This window comes from Rhinolophus hipposideros (assembly GCF_964194185.1).
Source record: "Rhinolophus hipposideros genome assembly, chromosome: 7".
Taxonomy (NCBI): domain Eukaryota; kingdom Metazoa; phylum Chordata; class Mammalia; order Chiroptera; family Rhinolophidae; genus Rhinolophus; species Rhinolophus hipposideros.
In genome coordinates this window covers 15999997-16017155 of record NC_138053.1, presented here as the reverse complement: position 1 = coordinate 16017155, position 17159 = coordinate 15999997, and the positions used below count along the sequence as shown (strand labels likewise).

The following is a 17159-nucleotide window of genomic DNA, read 5'->3' as shown; positions in this document are numbered from 1 at the left end:
AAGCAATGATTTTTTTTTTTTTTTTTGCTTACCAATAGTGCTTTAATTACTTAACAAAAGTACTAGCAAAATACCTTCTTTGCATTGATAATTATGGGATGATCAGTCCTTTCTTGAAAATTTAAAACCAGATTTTTAAAAAATGGCTTATGGAGTCTAATTCTGAGTGCCCAAAATTGTTCCTTACGCATCATGTTCAAATCAGATTATTTAGAACTCATTTTAAAGATAGTTGAATGTGTGTGTGTCTACATTGTAATGTTCCTGTTAAGATTTTGAAATGCAAATTTGTGACTCGAAAGAGCTTAAATTATAATAACCGTGCTGTCTTTATATTCAAGATGTTTGGCACATTTTGGGCTCTTAAGCAGTTTAGCATTCTAATTGCTACCAGTTGAAATCTTGTAAAAATTTATTTGAATCCCAGAATTTTTTAAAAATCAAAATCACACAGTCCTAACTGAACATAGGGATTTTTTTCTCAAGACTTTCTGCTTCTCTTTTTATAAAGTTTATTTCTGCTATCAAACAGGTGGCCAGTGTTAAGGTACTTGGAAATTAACATATTTTGACAAACAGACTGTTGTTCCATCTAAATGTAAACGTGCAGAAGAAAACAAATGGAAAGTCTATTTTTTAAGTTTTCCTTTGAGATTGTACAAGTAGTGTGTTTGAGAAATTAGATCTTACTATTGAAATGTATGAGAATGAAGAAAATACAACCTCCTTTTTTTTCCTTTTTTTTTTTTCTTTTTTTTTTGTGGAGTGTGGGGGGAGACAGTCCCTTTTGTGCCCAGTTAAACCTTCAGGCTTTTAACCGGTTTGTTTGCCCTTATTTGTCATTCAATTCCAGCTGCCTAGAGCAGTTAATACACAGGCTCTGAGTGGAGCAGGAATATTGAGGATGGTGAACAAGGCTGCGGACGCTGTCAACAAAATGACAATCAAGATGAATGAATCGGATGCAGTAAGAGCTGATTTTTCGACTTGAATAATGAGATGAATTAATGAGCCCAACAATTGCATTTTAAAGCTTTACAAGTAGAAAATAGGATATTAATTTGCTTATTGAGTTTAGTTCTCAGCCACGTCAGTTCACCACCATGGTTATACATGGTTAATTTGTTGCTTTAAAACAAGGAGTGTAGCTTGCTATTGGTAACCTAATTTACAGTGGTTTGTTCTGGCTAAATTAGCTCCATTTTTCATTTTTTTTCTTAGTGGTTTGAAGAAAAGCAGCAGCAATTTGAAAATCTGGATCAGCAACTTAGGAAACTTCATGCCAGTGTTGAAGCTTTGGTCTGTCATAGAAAAGGTCTGTGTGCCTTGTTATTTATGTATTTAACAACATGGGTTAATTTAAACCTATTATATAAATTCATCAAAATGAGTATTTTGAAGTTATTACAGAAGGGAGAAATAGTTTAAGAGAATGTTTTCTATTTCAACTTTGTTTTTCAATTTTCTATTTCAATGTTTTTTGTTCTAATTTAATCTAACTTCTAGTATATGAGTAGAAAAATCCTGATCTTATAAAAATATATTTTGAATTTTGCATTAAGCTTACTCACTTGATTAACTCTTGGTTAAACATATTTACAATTTAATGAGTGAATGTGTCTTAGTAATTTTGATTATAATAAATATGAGATTCAAAAGTTGATATTTGAAATTTTTCTTTAAAATATTTGTTTTGTACCTATATTTTCTAGAAAACTCTGAAGTATTTTTTTCATTTTTGAATCACTATTTACATATCACGTGTTTTTTGTTGTTTTGGGTTTTTTTTTGGTTTTATTTGTAAAAAGGGCTTTTAATACCAGGTTTCTAAAATACTTAAGTAATTCAGTATGTGCCATAAGAGCAATACATTTCAATAAAATACTTAAAGAAATCTACTAATACATTTATTATTGAAAGTAATTTGTAACAGTTTGGATTGTATCTCTTAGGGAATGGGCTGTAAGGTTCTTTTAGAGCACTTTACATGATGCAGAGCGACAGGAATTCCAGGCAACGCAATTGTGTCATTGACAGTATCCAGCCCATGAGCATCTATTTTTCTTTATTTGATGTATCTAAACTGATCGTCTTCAAACATCTTTTTAGAACTTCTTAATATTTCATTAAGCATTGTTGCATACAAAGAAAATTAAGATTTATGTGAATTATATGTAGTTTTACCTTGCTTTCTTCCTTTTAACTAAATAAGCTCTTAAAAATTATAGACTTGTTTTCGATGACAAATAAATGTTTAAAGGCCAAGTAGTTTAAATCAATAGTAAATGTTCCAATGCTTTCAATATTAAAAGTATATTTCTTTTTCTTCCTTGTTTCCTTCCTTCCTTTCTTTCTTCCTCCCTTCCTTTCTTTTAGGAATAGAATAAGCACTTTAACCCTTTTGCCACATCAGTCAGATATATCCAAATGAATATATCCAAAATTTATACATAAAAATAATGTCATTTATATACAGAGTAGCTCAGATTGTCATTATTAAATGCATAAAATAGTCAAAATATCAACTTCTTGTTTTTTGTGGCTTTCTGACACATTTTGAAAAAAAACTTGAAATCAGTTAACAGTGAAAGAGTTAAGGGGGATGCAGATTATTGTATTAAATTACTAAAGATAGTTCATCTTCTGGGAATATAGGCAAAGGTTCTTCTTAACTTTCAGTAGAACTTTGAGCAGTTGGCATTTATTCGCAAGACATTTTAATGACTGGTTGTTTTCTGTTAATTAAAAATATTATTTGAGTAATTTGTGAATAGATAAAGTTTAGAGAGAAGGTAAAAATATCAATGCAATATTTTACAACTTTACTAGTGAACATTAAAAGTGAATACTTTTCTATTTCAGAACTTTCAGCCAACACTGCTGCCTTTGCTAAAAGTGCTGCCATGTTAGGTAATTCTGAGGATCATACTGCTTTATCTAGAGCTTTGTCTCAGCTTGCAGAGGTTGAGGAGAAGATAGACCAGTTACATCAAGAACAAGCTTTTGCTGACTTTTATATGTTTTCAGAACTACTTAGTGACTACATTCGTCTTATTGCTGCAGTGAAAGTAAGCCTTATTTTGCAATCTTCCTTGAATTCTTCTCAGTTCAGTGGTTTGCTTGTAGAAGAATTTGGTTTCCTATTAGACATGTATTTAAGTGTGTAAATTCCATACTATAACTAGTGCTTCTAAAGTGGCTTCCAGATAATTATTAATAGCTTTACTTTTTTCCTCCTATGACATGGACAATACAATAAGCAAAACTGATATTTTTAAGACGTGTGACGAATGCCAAATAAGATAAAATACATTTACTAGTATTTACATATACAAGTTTACAACTAACTGGTAGCATTTGTTTGCTCATTCTAGCATGAACTGAAACCACCCGCTAGATTTTATTATCATTAGTAAAGCTATAATAAGAAACAGGACAAAACCAGAACTAATTGTTGTTTGAATGTGTTTAATGATGACTTTAGCATGAATTTTGACTGCAAACGTTCTGTGTATTTTCCAAAATGTGCAGTCACCATGTATGTATAGATGGGATGGCACTGGATTAAATAATAAATGGTGTACCTAATGGTAATGATACAAGGATGAACGTTCTTCAATTTCTAAATAGTTGGAAAAGTAATCCAGTTTAGTAATGAAAATTAATATTCTACAGATATCTCCAATGTTCAGACAATTAAACTTAACTGAATGATCCTTTTTTTTCCTGTCTTATGTTTCAGAAGACACTTTAAGATCTTGTTTTTGAATTATTGTTATGAACATCAGTTATCATAGGGTGAGGGGAACTGGGAATCTTAGATTTGGTAAAATTAGCAAGTTTACAAGTTTATACTTTACAAGTTTATACAAGTTTACTTGTATTTACTCTTAGATGTTACTCTTTATATTCTTTGTGGTTAATTTTTCTTTTCAGTTATTTAGATATGTTAATATAGATAGCAGTTATAAGAGTATACTTCATTTTATATACAGGTAACTTACCATATACATAAATGCAGTTTACAGATAATGGTTCCTTTTTATCTGCCACGACTTGCCTCAATTTCAGAGTTCCCAGTAGCATGACAGCTGTTGTAAAATAAATAAATAAAACATTAAACCTTCAAAAAACCTGTGGATCTGAAAAGGGAAGCTGGACAGTGTCTGTGAGAAGGGGTACCTACTACAAAGAGCTAACCTGGGAAAAGACTCCCTCCCTGGCAGTGATGGCCTGTCTGTGTAAATGAATGTTGATTCCTTCAAAAAACAGCTTTCCTCATACAGCCTAAATTTTGCTGTATTTTTACTTTTCTGTGAAATTACTGTTATATTCATATTTCCCAAAATATGTTCTATAGAACACTGACACCTACCACAGTCAACTGAGTTTGGAAGATAATGTATACAATATCCCTCTCGTACATTCAGAGTGCGTGTAAAAGACTTAGAACTGTCTAGGAGTAAAAATAAACCATTTAACTTTGATCTAGAGACTTCCAAATTCATATGAACAGGAATCATTTTCCATTTAATATATTTTAACATATGTGCAACACACTGGGGAATACTGAATAAGTGATTCATTGACTAATTCATTGTTAAAGAGCTATGGTCAAGTTACACTTGAGGTAAATTAAGCTCTTTCACGTTGGTTTTCTACTGAAACCTAGTTCAGGTCAACCGTGCACAAAGGAGTTGAGAAATTATGGAATAGGGTGACAGGTGATTTTTGTGGTCTTTATTTTTGGTTTGTTTTTTATTTAAAACTAATTCATTTGTATTTTTAAAAGTAATACAAGCACATAATTATTTTCTACCTAAGATCTCTAGTCTCTCTTCCCTCAGTCAAATGCTGTTAGATTCTAATGTGTTTTTATTTTACAGAAATATATATGGCCAAAAAAATGTATATACATTTTAAGAAAGGAAAAAACTGTATTAAAATTGTAATAATATAAACCAATCACAAAAGATGAACATAAGTCATATATATACATTTTTTAGCACCCTCCGGCATATATGGAGCTAATTCTGTCTCTCCCCCTCAATCTCTTCCTTCTTTCAAAAAGGAGCATACTGTATGTGCCGTTCTTGACTTGCTTTTTTCACCCACTCCATTTTAGAGAGGTCTCTCTATCAGCACGTAACATTCTTTTTACTGGTTGCATAATATTCCATATAACATATAGCTGTACTTTGAACTAGTCCAATTTTAAATATCAAATATTTTGATAATAACTCTTTGGATATAAAATTCCTATAAGTAGAATTGCTTGGCTATAGGATATCTGAGTTTCAGTAAACATTGCCATATTACTACTGCTCAGAGAGGTTATGCTTCTTTGTACTCCCATCAACATGTGTTCCTTCTTCTTCCATCCACTGATGAAGGTATTTTTTTTGTATATGTTTTAATTTCTTTAGTTAGTGTGAATTTAAACATCTTTACAAATGATAAGCCATTGCATTTCTCTTTAATGAACTATATCATGTCCTTTGTCCAGTTTTCTTTTGTGTTTTATCTTACTTGTTTAATACTCCTTAGCCTTTTATTTATCAATATTAAGATTACTTTTCTGATAATAATTTTGAAACTAGGAGTACTTTGGAAATTAAAGTATAGAGCCAAAATGGGAAGCTAAGAACATCAGATATTGGGGCCCTAAAGAGAGATAAATTTTACCCACTCAAAATATGGCCTAGGCCTGGTCTTATTTCCAGGAAACTCGTTGCCTGTGTTCTCATGTATTGGCCTTCTGTGAACCATTAGAGTAGGGTCGGGGATTGACGGTAATGCTTTCCAATGTTTTTAGCACTAAAACTTTGCATTAAGAAGTCTTACAGGGAATCCACATTTATAAAATACATCAAATATTTAAAAAACAAAAAACAATAGATGGGTTCCCCCAAGGATTTTTGAAGCTTCATTGTTTGGCTGTATGTAATCAGCATCCTTTCAGGATTCCAGGAACCTGGCCAGCATTCTCCTTTTCAGATGCACAGAATTGGAATATGGTGTTAATTAAATTAAAATTCCAGTGTCAGATTTTCTAAGCCAGGAAAACTGCACCATAGCTGCAGCCTTGTCTAGCCTAGACCAGCTTGCATGTAAATGTGTACCGTAAATTGGTGGGGGGATGGAGATCCAAAGTGGATTGTCAGTGTAAATCTCTCTCTCTCTCTCTCTCTCTCTCTCTCTCTCTCATAGAAAAGGCTGGTTCCACTAGAATGGGTTATCTTGACATACAAAGGCAAACACTTTTATGATTTCATTGATTTTTAAGATAGCATTTTTAGAAGATCAAGTATGGTTCTGGTTCTTTTTTTATTTTCTAGTATCACAAGGGTAGGAAAACAAATGGAGAAAAAGTTAATTCTTACAGACTTAAGATTAATTTTTTTTTCCTAAAATGACCTGACTTGGGCCTTGCCCGGTGGCTCAGGTGGTTGGAGCTCCGTGCTCCTAATGCTGAAGGCTACTGGTTCGATTCCCACATGGGCCAGTGGGTTCTCAACCACAAGGTTACCGATTTGACTCCTGCAAGGGGTGGTGGGCTGCGCCCCCTGCAACTAACAGTGGCAACTGGACCTGGAGCTGAGCTGCGCCCTCCACAACCAAGATTGAAAGGACAACGACTTGACTTGGAAAGAGTCCTGGAAGTACACACTGTTCCCCAATAAAGTTCTGTTCCCCTTCCCCAATTAAAAAAAAAAAAATTCCTTTTAAAAAAATAAATTAAAAGAAATAAAGTAAAATGACCTGACTTTAGTAATTTAACCTTTACCATAGCTCCCACATTTATACCACAAGGATGGTTCTGGAATATTATGAGATAATAAATTGATCAGGGACCAAATTAGTGTAAACTGGTATATCACTAAAAATACCAGTTGATACATACTAAAATTTTAAGCAAATATTGAAATTAAAGGGCATTTTGGTTAGCTTTTGCCCTGTACTGGTACATATTTTAAGTAATCATTTTTATTGAACAGAGGAATTTATAAATGAAGAGCTGATATGACCCTGTTCCCCTAAAGAAAGGGGGAACTAAAAAAAAAAAAAAGAAAGGGGGAACTAAGCCTAAAATCTTGAATTACTTTTTGGTTTTGTGTTTGTGTATGCATAGGGGGTAAGGGGTAAGAATTGTTTGTTTTAAATGATAGTGATTTTTTCTGAATCTGTGTTAGATTTATTACTTTTTAAATTTTGGCCAAAATTAATTTGGCTGAAGCAAAATTAATTCATAATAAGAAGTATTTTAAGGAAAATGTGGTCTCCTAAACATAAGAAAACAGACAAAAGGGATAGTAAGATGCACTTACTAACGTGAGAAGAGAAATGATATGAGATGACAAATTAAATCTAGGAAAGTTGATTTATATACCCATAGATAGGGTGCTTTGACTTTTCAGTTTGCCAAGGATGCCCGTTGTCCTGCTTAATTTAAAATACAAACTCTTTGGGGAAAAATACTTTGGTTTCTGGTTGATTTGGAGTTTTAATGTTCTTGCCCACATTTTAAAAATATGCTGTATGATATAATTGCAATCCAATTTTTTCATATTACTAAGTTATTATTATTTGTACTTTCAGTAGAAATGTTGAGCCAATCAACTACATTTATTTGTGTATGTTATTTAGAAGTAATTCATAGTAGTACCTTCTAATTACTAAGCATCCACTAGGTTAAGACACTGTGCTACATACTTTTTATTTTCTAATCCACAAATACAGAGCTCATTTTCCCCCTTTTGTATTTGGGAGGATATGACTTATGAAAATTAAATGAATTTACCCGAGATCATATACTACAAAGCTAGTATTTGAATCCAACTTTGATTTGTTCTAAAGCCTACATTTGTTAAGTACACTATTTACATACTTTCCTCTTCAGCAGGTCCCTATGACAACATGTGTTTATTTATTGCTTCTTGATCCAAAACCCTCTTTATTTGGAGTAAATGAAAATAACTGATATAATGCTTTCTGGTTTACCTAGTTTATTAATACTTGCTTCATTTGTTCAATTAGTAAATACTAATATAATATGAATATATGCCCACCATCAAGCTAGAAAGGGATTATTATTGTATTCTCTCATCCTATCCATTAGTTTTTTTCATGAGACTTCTAATTACTCTCTCACGTCCATATTTCATTTCTTTCCTGCACTCAACTTGGTCTTGCCCTGCCAAATCCCTTGAAAAGAAATGGAGGACTTGGTTGACTTGTTCTGTTAGTCTTTTGTCTGTTTCTTCATTTAGTTATATGTACTAGATATATATGTATATTCATTTGCTCTTTTCATCTTGTGTAGGACTCTCTTTGTTTTTGTTTTGTTTTATTATACCCTTTTTAATTGCTTTGCCTTTAATTTGCTTTTGATAATCTTATCACATTTTTACTTCCTGTTATCTTATGAGTTTTTTCTCATTTTCTTTTTTCAATTTCTGGCATGTTTCCAACACTTAGTTACTTTTGATATTATTTAGTAGGAAAACTTCCAATGTAAATATGACACCAGCATTTTCCTATTGAAGAAATCTTTCTTGAAAGCATAAAACTATTAGAAATCATGCTGTACGCCACATTTAAAACCCTAAATGGATTTTGTATATAATTTTTTTTGGTTTTTTTGTTTGTTTTAATTTTGAGCTCTTATATTTCATCCAATCACCAGGATTTTTGTTTTTAAGCAAAAGAATATAGAAATTTATTTTCTTTGATATTGGCATGTTTATTTTCAGTATGTAAATATTTTAGAATAGAATTCAAATATTGGGTTTTATTGTTTTCAGTATTACAGCACTTCTAGTATTATGAAAGTATTTCAGTGTTAACTGTCACTTAATAGCATTATGTCATTCACTTATAGGGTGTATTTGACCATCGAATGAAGTGCTGGCAGAAATGGGAAGATGCTCAAATTACTTTGCTCAAAAAACGTGAAACTGAGGCAAAAATGATGCTTGCTAACAAACCAGATAAAATACAGCAAGCTAAAAATGAAATAAGAGAGGTGATTAATCAAAATGCTTTATTTATCTCTTTACTCAAAATTTCCATGAGTCATTCATATATGCATAATTTTTCATAAATTTTTTTCTGAGCCATTTAACACGTAGCTATTTTTCCATAATTTTGTGAACTGTGTTACAATTACTTTAACATTTTGATCTTCATTAAAATATCCAGAGCCCTTCATTACTTTCACATGATTATGGAATGGATAAAGAAGCATACAAGGAAAAGATTTAAATTTACATTTAATTAGTAATTATACATTTCTTTTGAGATGACTAATTTGATTTCAGATAATTACTTATTTTGTGTCTAAAAATAGTTCTAGAGGTAGACCTGTCCCACATTTAGCTGTCCAGGCAACATTATCCCCCATATATATGTATTATATATGGTATTTTAGTAAATTTGTAAAAGTTTATTATTATAATTTATACACTTCTTTTGCCATGCTTCAATAAGGAAATTGAAGAGGTAGGACAACCTTTATATTACTAAAAGTAAATGTACCTGCTCTTTGAAGAGTATGTACCAGTATTTTGGTTACATAGTGGGAAAATATCATTTCATAACTGAAGTCTTCAGTTATTTTATTTTAGCTGTTCCATTGGTCATTAATCATGTTTTGTTGTTTTGTACTGAATTTAATGTATACCAGTAGGTCTTCAGTAGACCATAATTCACCTACTTTTTTTTAAATCTGCACATTTTACCATTACAAAAATGTATTTTAAATGTTTGTCATACTGTTTTCCTAATTTAAATTATTTCCATGGGCACATAAATTGTGATGAACGTGCAATCTTGAAATTAACAGAATGTACTTGATGTATTTTGAAATAACAATATAAAGAATAAATGAGAAAATTATAGTCTAACATTGCTAAATTGTTTGATAGTGAATTTTATACTCAAAATCATGTCATCTATCTTATAGTTAATGAAGTGATGGAGATTGTAGTTCAGTAAATACTAAAATATCCTAATCTAGAGTAAAACTGACAATGAAATATTAATGGAAATTAAGCTGACATTGCATCTCTACTACTAGAAGGTTAGATACAAGTTTGTTGCTAACTTAGGCTTTGTCAATATTGGGCTTTCGAGGGTTTTCAGGCATTACATTAAATGAATGGTTATGATAACTGCTTCTGTAAGTTTTTTCAGACAAGAATAAAAAATTTGTGTATTTTTGTTTTTATTAGTGGGAGGCAAAAGTACAACAAGGAGAAAGAGATTTTGAACAGATCTCTAAAACAATTCGAAAAGAAGTGGGAAGATTTGAGGCAAGTATAATAATTTCATGTTTTTCTAAACAATGTAGTCACATTTTGCTATGATTTTTGTGGTAATATCAAATTTAGTTTTGTACTAATGGAGTTTTTCTCATGTATTTTAACAGAAAGAACGAGTGAAAGATTTTAAAACTGTTATTATCAAGTACTTAGAATCATTAGTACAAACACAACAACAGGTAAGCTAATTTGTTTTATAACTTACAACTTACAAACTTTTTCCAGAAGTTATTTTTGGTATACTTTTTCATTTTAAAGATGATAATTAATGAAATGAGCTTTTTAAACTTAAGTAGTCATAAGACATGAAATAGAGAAAACCAATAACAGCAAAGTTTAAAAATGGTAGTTAAAGGATTTGGGAACTCTCAGCTCCTTTTGCCTCTACTCTTTCTAAACACTTGGCAAGATAAACTTTTCCCAATTCTAGGCTATGAAAAATGTACTGGATTTTTCCCTTTCCCTGTCTTCCAAGTTTTATTTCCCTATTGATCAAAACCTGTTTGAGTAATTCTTACAGTAAGTTCTCTTCCATAAAAGACAGAACTTAAACCAAAAACAAATTGTTAAGGTTTTTTAAGTATTGTTTTGATTTTGATTTGATTTGATGTGGGGTTGTTGGTGATTACTGTATTTTGCTGTGTATAATGCGCACTCTATGCCCAATTTTGTGAGGGAAAAATAAGGATGTGCGTTATACATGGGTAGTACAAATTCCTGTCTACATAAGTGTTTTTTAATGCTTTTATTTATGCTTATGAGTTAAAAGTGTAACTCTAAAAATCAATAATGATATCTATATGCAAAATAATCTGGAATATGATCATCGGTTTTGTTGAACTTATCACAGACTTGCAGCGACAAAGAGTTCTTGGTCTTCTATGATGTATAAGTATCGTAAATTTGTTACCACTACATAAAATTTCTCGTACCTTGTTATCTGTTCTTATGTTTTGTAATTATTTGTTACATAAAATTTCTTGTACCATAGTATGTTAAAAAATAAATGCTAAAATTGCTTCATAATACAAAAACAAGTACCTAAATGTAAACAAATAAATTTGAATTTAAAAATTAAAACGAAAGATTTTTTTTCCCTGAAAGTTTGGGCCGAAAACGGAAGCACATTATACATGGCAAAATACGGTATGTGCCACAAGTAGAAGACAATGGTTTTCATGTTATGTTAAATAAAAATCTATAACAAAAATTGAGTTTTTCTCTGTATTTTAATCAAATTATTTAATGTCTTGAATCGAAGGATTTCTTACACCAGTTTTAAAATATGTGGATTATAAACTTGTCTACATAATTTTTTGTATTAGATGGTGACATATCTTCATTATATTTAGTTATTATTTTAAATACTTAGTTCATAAAGTAGGATTTTTAAAAATATGATAACTTGTATAAACTTGTTTTTAAAGGAATTGTTATAAACGTAACTTTAGTTTATACTTCAATCTGTTCTCTGACCTACCCATGAAAGACTGGCAACTAATTCTTTCCAGTCTCTTTTCCCTTTCTTGCCCAATATTTTCTTTTCTTTCTCCTTTTTACTCATTCTGTTTGGTTAGCAATAACATAAAATGTGACTATCCTCTGAATTAGGAGATGTTATCAGTTTATATTGGAAAAGCTCATTGCAGTTTTACTATTTAAGGTAATCTAATTTACACCAACAATCTGTTTCTATATACAGATTTGCATACATCAAAAAAAATCTTAAGTTTTTGGGTATTTTAAAAATCATATTGTTTACATCAAAAACAAATTAGGAGTAATTTAAATAATTTATACATGAATTATATTGACAAACTTCAAATAAGGAAATTAAAATGATTCCTTTAAGAACCAGACTTTAGTTAATGTGAATCACTGTTAGCTATTTGGATAGATTTTTTTTTTTAATGCTTTATAGGATATATGTATATAAATGACAAAAGAGTAATGATATTTTTATCATTCACAGCTGATAAAATACTGGGAGGCATTCCTACCTGAAGCCAAAGCCATTGCCTAGCAAGATTACTTCCTGTTAAGAAGATCTTGGATGTTTGTTCCAGTTATGCTGAATTCCACAGTGAAATCATTTAAAACCATCTAAATAAACCACTATATGTTTTATGAATTACATGTGGGGTACACACACGCACACACCACACACATACACATATTGTGACATTTTATTACAAGCTGCATGTCCTGACCTTCTTTGAATTAAGTGGACTGTGGCATGACATTCTGCAATACTTTGCTGAATTGAACACTATTGTGTCTTAAATACTTGCACTAAAAAAGTGCACTGCAAGGCCAGAAAATTTTAGTGTTTTTTTCTTTACAGTGTGTTCTGTAGTGTGTTCACCCTCTATGAAGTGAATTATCAATGCATTCATTAATGTTCAGTTATACATTCCTGTACAGAAATTATGATTTTGTGATTACAGTAATAAAATGATATTCCTTGTGAAGTATTAGTAACAAATTATTTGGGTATGTAAACATTAGGGATCTTTTAAAAGTATTTTTAACAGGAAGAAATTTTCTTTCTAGATGTATGTAGGTGATGCTATGATACGTTAATTTTTTTAATTGACAGAAAAAACTGAACTCTTTTCATCATTAAATAATTCAATGAAGCTTAAGTTTTCTTATGAAATCATCACAGACCAAAGAACATTTATCTCTTGATCCAGCTCTAGGGAATGCCCTTGTCTTGAGTAAAGGAGAGAATAATTGTCTTTTTATTCATCCCTATTATACGTGTCCAATTTAAGAATTAGGAAAAAAAATGTATATGATTCTGTTCAAGTCTTATGAATTTTGGTCATCTGTTATCTTTAAATTCCAAGACTTTACATATATTTATTTCTTGCATTTTTTTCATTTTAAACTAAAGGTAGATCATCTGTGGTCATAATTGACCAAAAAACGGTAGCAAGCTAAAATACCCCATGATTTGATGAAATACCCCATGATTTGATGAATAATCAAGGATGACAAAGCAAATTTGAAGAAAAGTGAAATTTGTTTTTGGCAACATTCTCACCTGTTCTGTATCCTGTTTTGATAGCTGTTATCTAATTCTTGATACTGGCGAAAGTTTAAGTTGTGACTGGCATTAGTTATTTTCATTTTTTAAGATGTATTCTTAAAGATACCTCACTTCTCAAGCTTAACAACTAAATCTCCCAGAGGAGTAAGATATGCTATGTGTAACTGAGTCCTCTATAGCAGTTTACTGGATACTGTCTAGTAGAACCTCCTTATTACTGATATATGCCCTGGGCACCCGAGGGCATATATCAGCTGCCCTCGGGCATGTTTGTGTCCACCACTTATTTTGGTTGAAATTTTCAACCTACTGTATGTATTACTCATAGCCCTAGAACCCAGAAGAGTACGTGACACATAATTCATTAATAATACAGAACAGGAAAACAAAATCTTGGAAAATGCAAAATAATGTTTGCTCTCTTAAGAAGAAGAAACTGAAGCAGAAATAGTTCAACAATAGTTCTATTGTTGCTTCTATTGGGAATAACTTAGACACATTTGAGAAACAAGTAACTCATGGTAATGTGTATCAGACGTTATCTTCCTTACCCATTAATATTGAGCAAAATATAGGCTTACTGGGAATAGTTTCACTACAATGATATCCTAGGATTATAGCCATAATTATTTCCAAAAGATACAGTTTATATATAGGATAATTATTTAAGTCCAAATCTTTCATTCCACAGTAGTTAGAACATTAGAACATTTAGTACCTCCAAATAAAATAATATTTTCAGTGTAGCTCAAGCTGAAGACAGTAACAGACCCAGACTCCAGTCCAGATTTTATTCCCCTTAACCTTTACTAAAAGATAAGGACTCTATTGGAAATTTCAAGTAAATTATATGAGCCTCTGACACCTATCAATTTTCACAGGATTTAATTTCTTCAGCATCTGCCAGTCTTCACCCATCAATCTTCACATCTCCTATTCATATTACTAAAATACTTTCATTGCAAATACATACAACAAAAGCATTAGTAGTACTGATAACATAATTTTTTAGTTATATAGATCTGAATTTAAATATTTTTTTCTTTAACCAGATGAAAAAGGACTAAGGCAGCATAATACAGTGAAACAAACTGAACTTAGGGATAACATACATGTATTCAGTCTTGCCTTTTGTCCCTTAGTAGGTATATGACTTTGAGCATATCCCTAAATCTCATCTGTTAAACCTAAGTATAAAACTGATTTCTGAAGTGCCTTTCTACTTTAAAATACTTTGTTTAAAATATAAATACTATTCTATTAGAAAATCAAATGCTAATCAAACATCCTATTAATAAAGTAAAATAAAGCTAGAGAAAGATAAATGTATGTAAAAGTATTTCTAAGACATAAAATAGTAAGTTTTCTTGCTTGTATTTTTAATGAGCTATTTTCAACTGTTTGGCTTGTTTTATACATATATATACACCTTTGCTTCATTGTTGCTATTCTTTAAACATTTTTATTATCCAGCTCTAGTAAAGTTTTACAAGTTCCTTGTACAAATTATTTCATAAATGTTTTTTAAATGTAAAATAATGGCTTTTCGAAAGCAGGTTTCTTTAAAGGAAGGAAGTCAGATGAGTAGAGAAGGAAGATTATATTCCCTTAAAAAATGTTTCTTGTCAAAGGGAATTATAAAGACTTCTATTTTTCTGTCTTAAATAGAGCATGTGACTAGTCATAAGGCTAAATGGCTATTCCACTTTTTTTGTGGCTCCCTGCATGGATAGTCACGGGATTAACAAGTCCAGGAGACAGCAAAAACTCACTGACAGTGACTACAGATAGGCTGGGCAAACGTCATCCTGTTTAAAAGGAAGGGAGGTCACTGGTAGTGAGGAAGGAAGATGAACCTGTGAAAAGGAAGTGCAGTCATGAGTAGGGAACTTCGGAGGTATTTCCACAGTAATATTCTGTAGTCAGGAAATGTGTGTTATGCGATCTCTCTGTGTGACACAGTCTCTCTTTCAAAGTATTGAAGAAAAGACTGAATAGAATCATAATCCCATTCCTTATCCAAAATCCACAAATAAGTATAATTCCTAACCACAGTGAAGGATGTGGTTTCAAATAATAAGAAAGGTATAGATGGTTGGCTAGACACACAAATAGCAAGATGAGGGGAATTTCAAGAGTGATGTGAGTAATTGTTGATTACTCTGTCTTTGTAATTAGGGTCATGAAAAGATGTCATGGTGATCTGTGGATGATGTCCTTAGAGTTTAGATCAATAGAAGTACTGTGTTTCTCCGAAAATCAGACCTCGCCGGACAATCAGCTCTAATGCGTCTTTGGAGCAAAAATATATTAATATAAGACCCAGTATTATATAATATGTTACATTATATTATATTATTATATTAACCCGGTTTTATAGTAAAATAAGACCGGGTCTTATACTAATTTTTGCTCCAAAAGACGCATTAGAGCTGATTGTCCAGCTAGGTCTTACTTTCGGGAAAACACAGTATAATGGGAGCCACATGTATAATTTTAGTTTTCTATAGCCAAATTTTTTAAAGTGATTTTTTTAACGTACAGTTAATATATAACCCAGTAGCTCTAAAATACTGTAACATGTAACCCAATATATTAAAAATGATTGTTATTTTGCATTCTGCTTTTTGTATTGTCTGATGTATTTTACGCTTTCATCACATCTCTAGACGAGCCACCACCATTTAAGCAATCAGTTGTCATGTGTGGCTAGTGTCTGTGGTATTGGGCAGCGCAGGTTTAGACAGCATATGTGGAAATGGAAAGTAAGTTCCACAGCTAGTTTGTTATTGACTATCCCAAATTCGGGGAAGTTTTCAAAGCTAAATAAAAAGCACTAGTAGGTGTTGCTCTCAAGGGCAGATACAATTTGTGACTTTATAACTGCTTTGCAAATAGCGGATACTCAGTATCTGCTATGGCTAAATTGGAGTGCTATATTACCAGCAGACTTAGAATCTGTCTAGTAGAACCTCCTTATTTTACGGAGAAGCAGATCCAGAGCTTAAATCCTTATCATAGAACTGATTTTACCTCTTAAATCTGTGTGTTAACTGAACATTCTTCCTTGAAAATGTATTGGTAATCTTTTTAAGATTCCTGTTCTAATCATTAGTATATATAATTCTAGGAAGTCCTTTGGGATACAGAGAATTTCTTTGAACTGTTGCTTCAGAAGTGGCTAAGAATAGAAGATTGTTCAAAACAGGAAAGTTGTGTCTTGCTGTCTAATCTTTTAAAGCATATGAAGTAAAAATGCTCATCTTCCTTTCCCTTGTCACATTCGTTTCTCTAAAGAATGAGTAATTTTAAGTATTTTTCTTAACTGGGTGAAATGGAAACTGTAATTAAAACCAATTAAGGTGAAGCTGCCCACTTGTTAATATACAGAAAACTATATTTTTATTAAAGCCAGTTAATGGGATAAACTGCTTTAAGGGAGTACTTTGAGAAAAAAAAGGTTCTATTTTAAATTTATACATATGTAACTGTTTAATCTAAAATCAGACAAAATTTAATAAAACTAAATAATAAATTGCCTTCTTATTGCTTCTATAGTCAAGTCTCGAGTTACCTTGATTTTAACCTATGTTATTTCCTAGATCTTTATTTTAAATGTTCTTACTATATATGTGTATAAGTGTGTGTGTATTTGTATGTGTACATAAATGTGTGTGTACATTCATGACAGCAGGCTTATCAACCAAACTTAGTTTCTAAATTTCAGTTAAAAGTATTTGCTAGCCTCTAATAACTGAAACATAAAGCAAAATGCTTTTCAG

At 31.3% G+C, this 17159-nt stretch overlaps 1 protein-coding gene across 7 annotated transcripts in view; it reads left to right on the top strand.

Moving 5' to 3' along the window:
* Nucleotides 1-16934, top strand: part of SNX2 (sorting nexin 2) — a 53300-nt gene extending 36366 nt beyond the window's left edge. For 3 of the 7 annotated variants that reach the window (XM_081053311.1, XM_081053313.1, XM_081053312.1), the window contains 7 exons: nt 854-967; nt 1222-1315; nt 2863-3068; nt 8882-9025; nt 10233-10313; nt 10430-10501; nt 12295-12793. In XM_081053311.1, the coding sequence (XP_080909437.1) occupies nt 854-967; nt 1222-1315; nt 2863-3068; nt 8882-9025; nt 10233-10313; nt 10430-10501; nt 12295-12345 (762 nt within the window). In that variant the 3' untranslated portion in view covers nt 12346-12793. Of the gene's footprint in view, nt 1-853; nt 968-1221; nt 1316-2862; nt 3069-8881; nt 9041-10232; nt 10314-10429; nt 10502-12294 lie in introns of all 7 variants that reach the window. The other 4 variants (XR_013993618.1, XM_081053310.1, XM_081053309.1 and 1 more) reach the window with 4 other exon arrangements.
* The last annotated feature ends 225 nt before the right edge of the window (nt 16935-17159 follow it).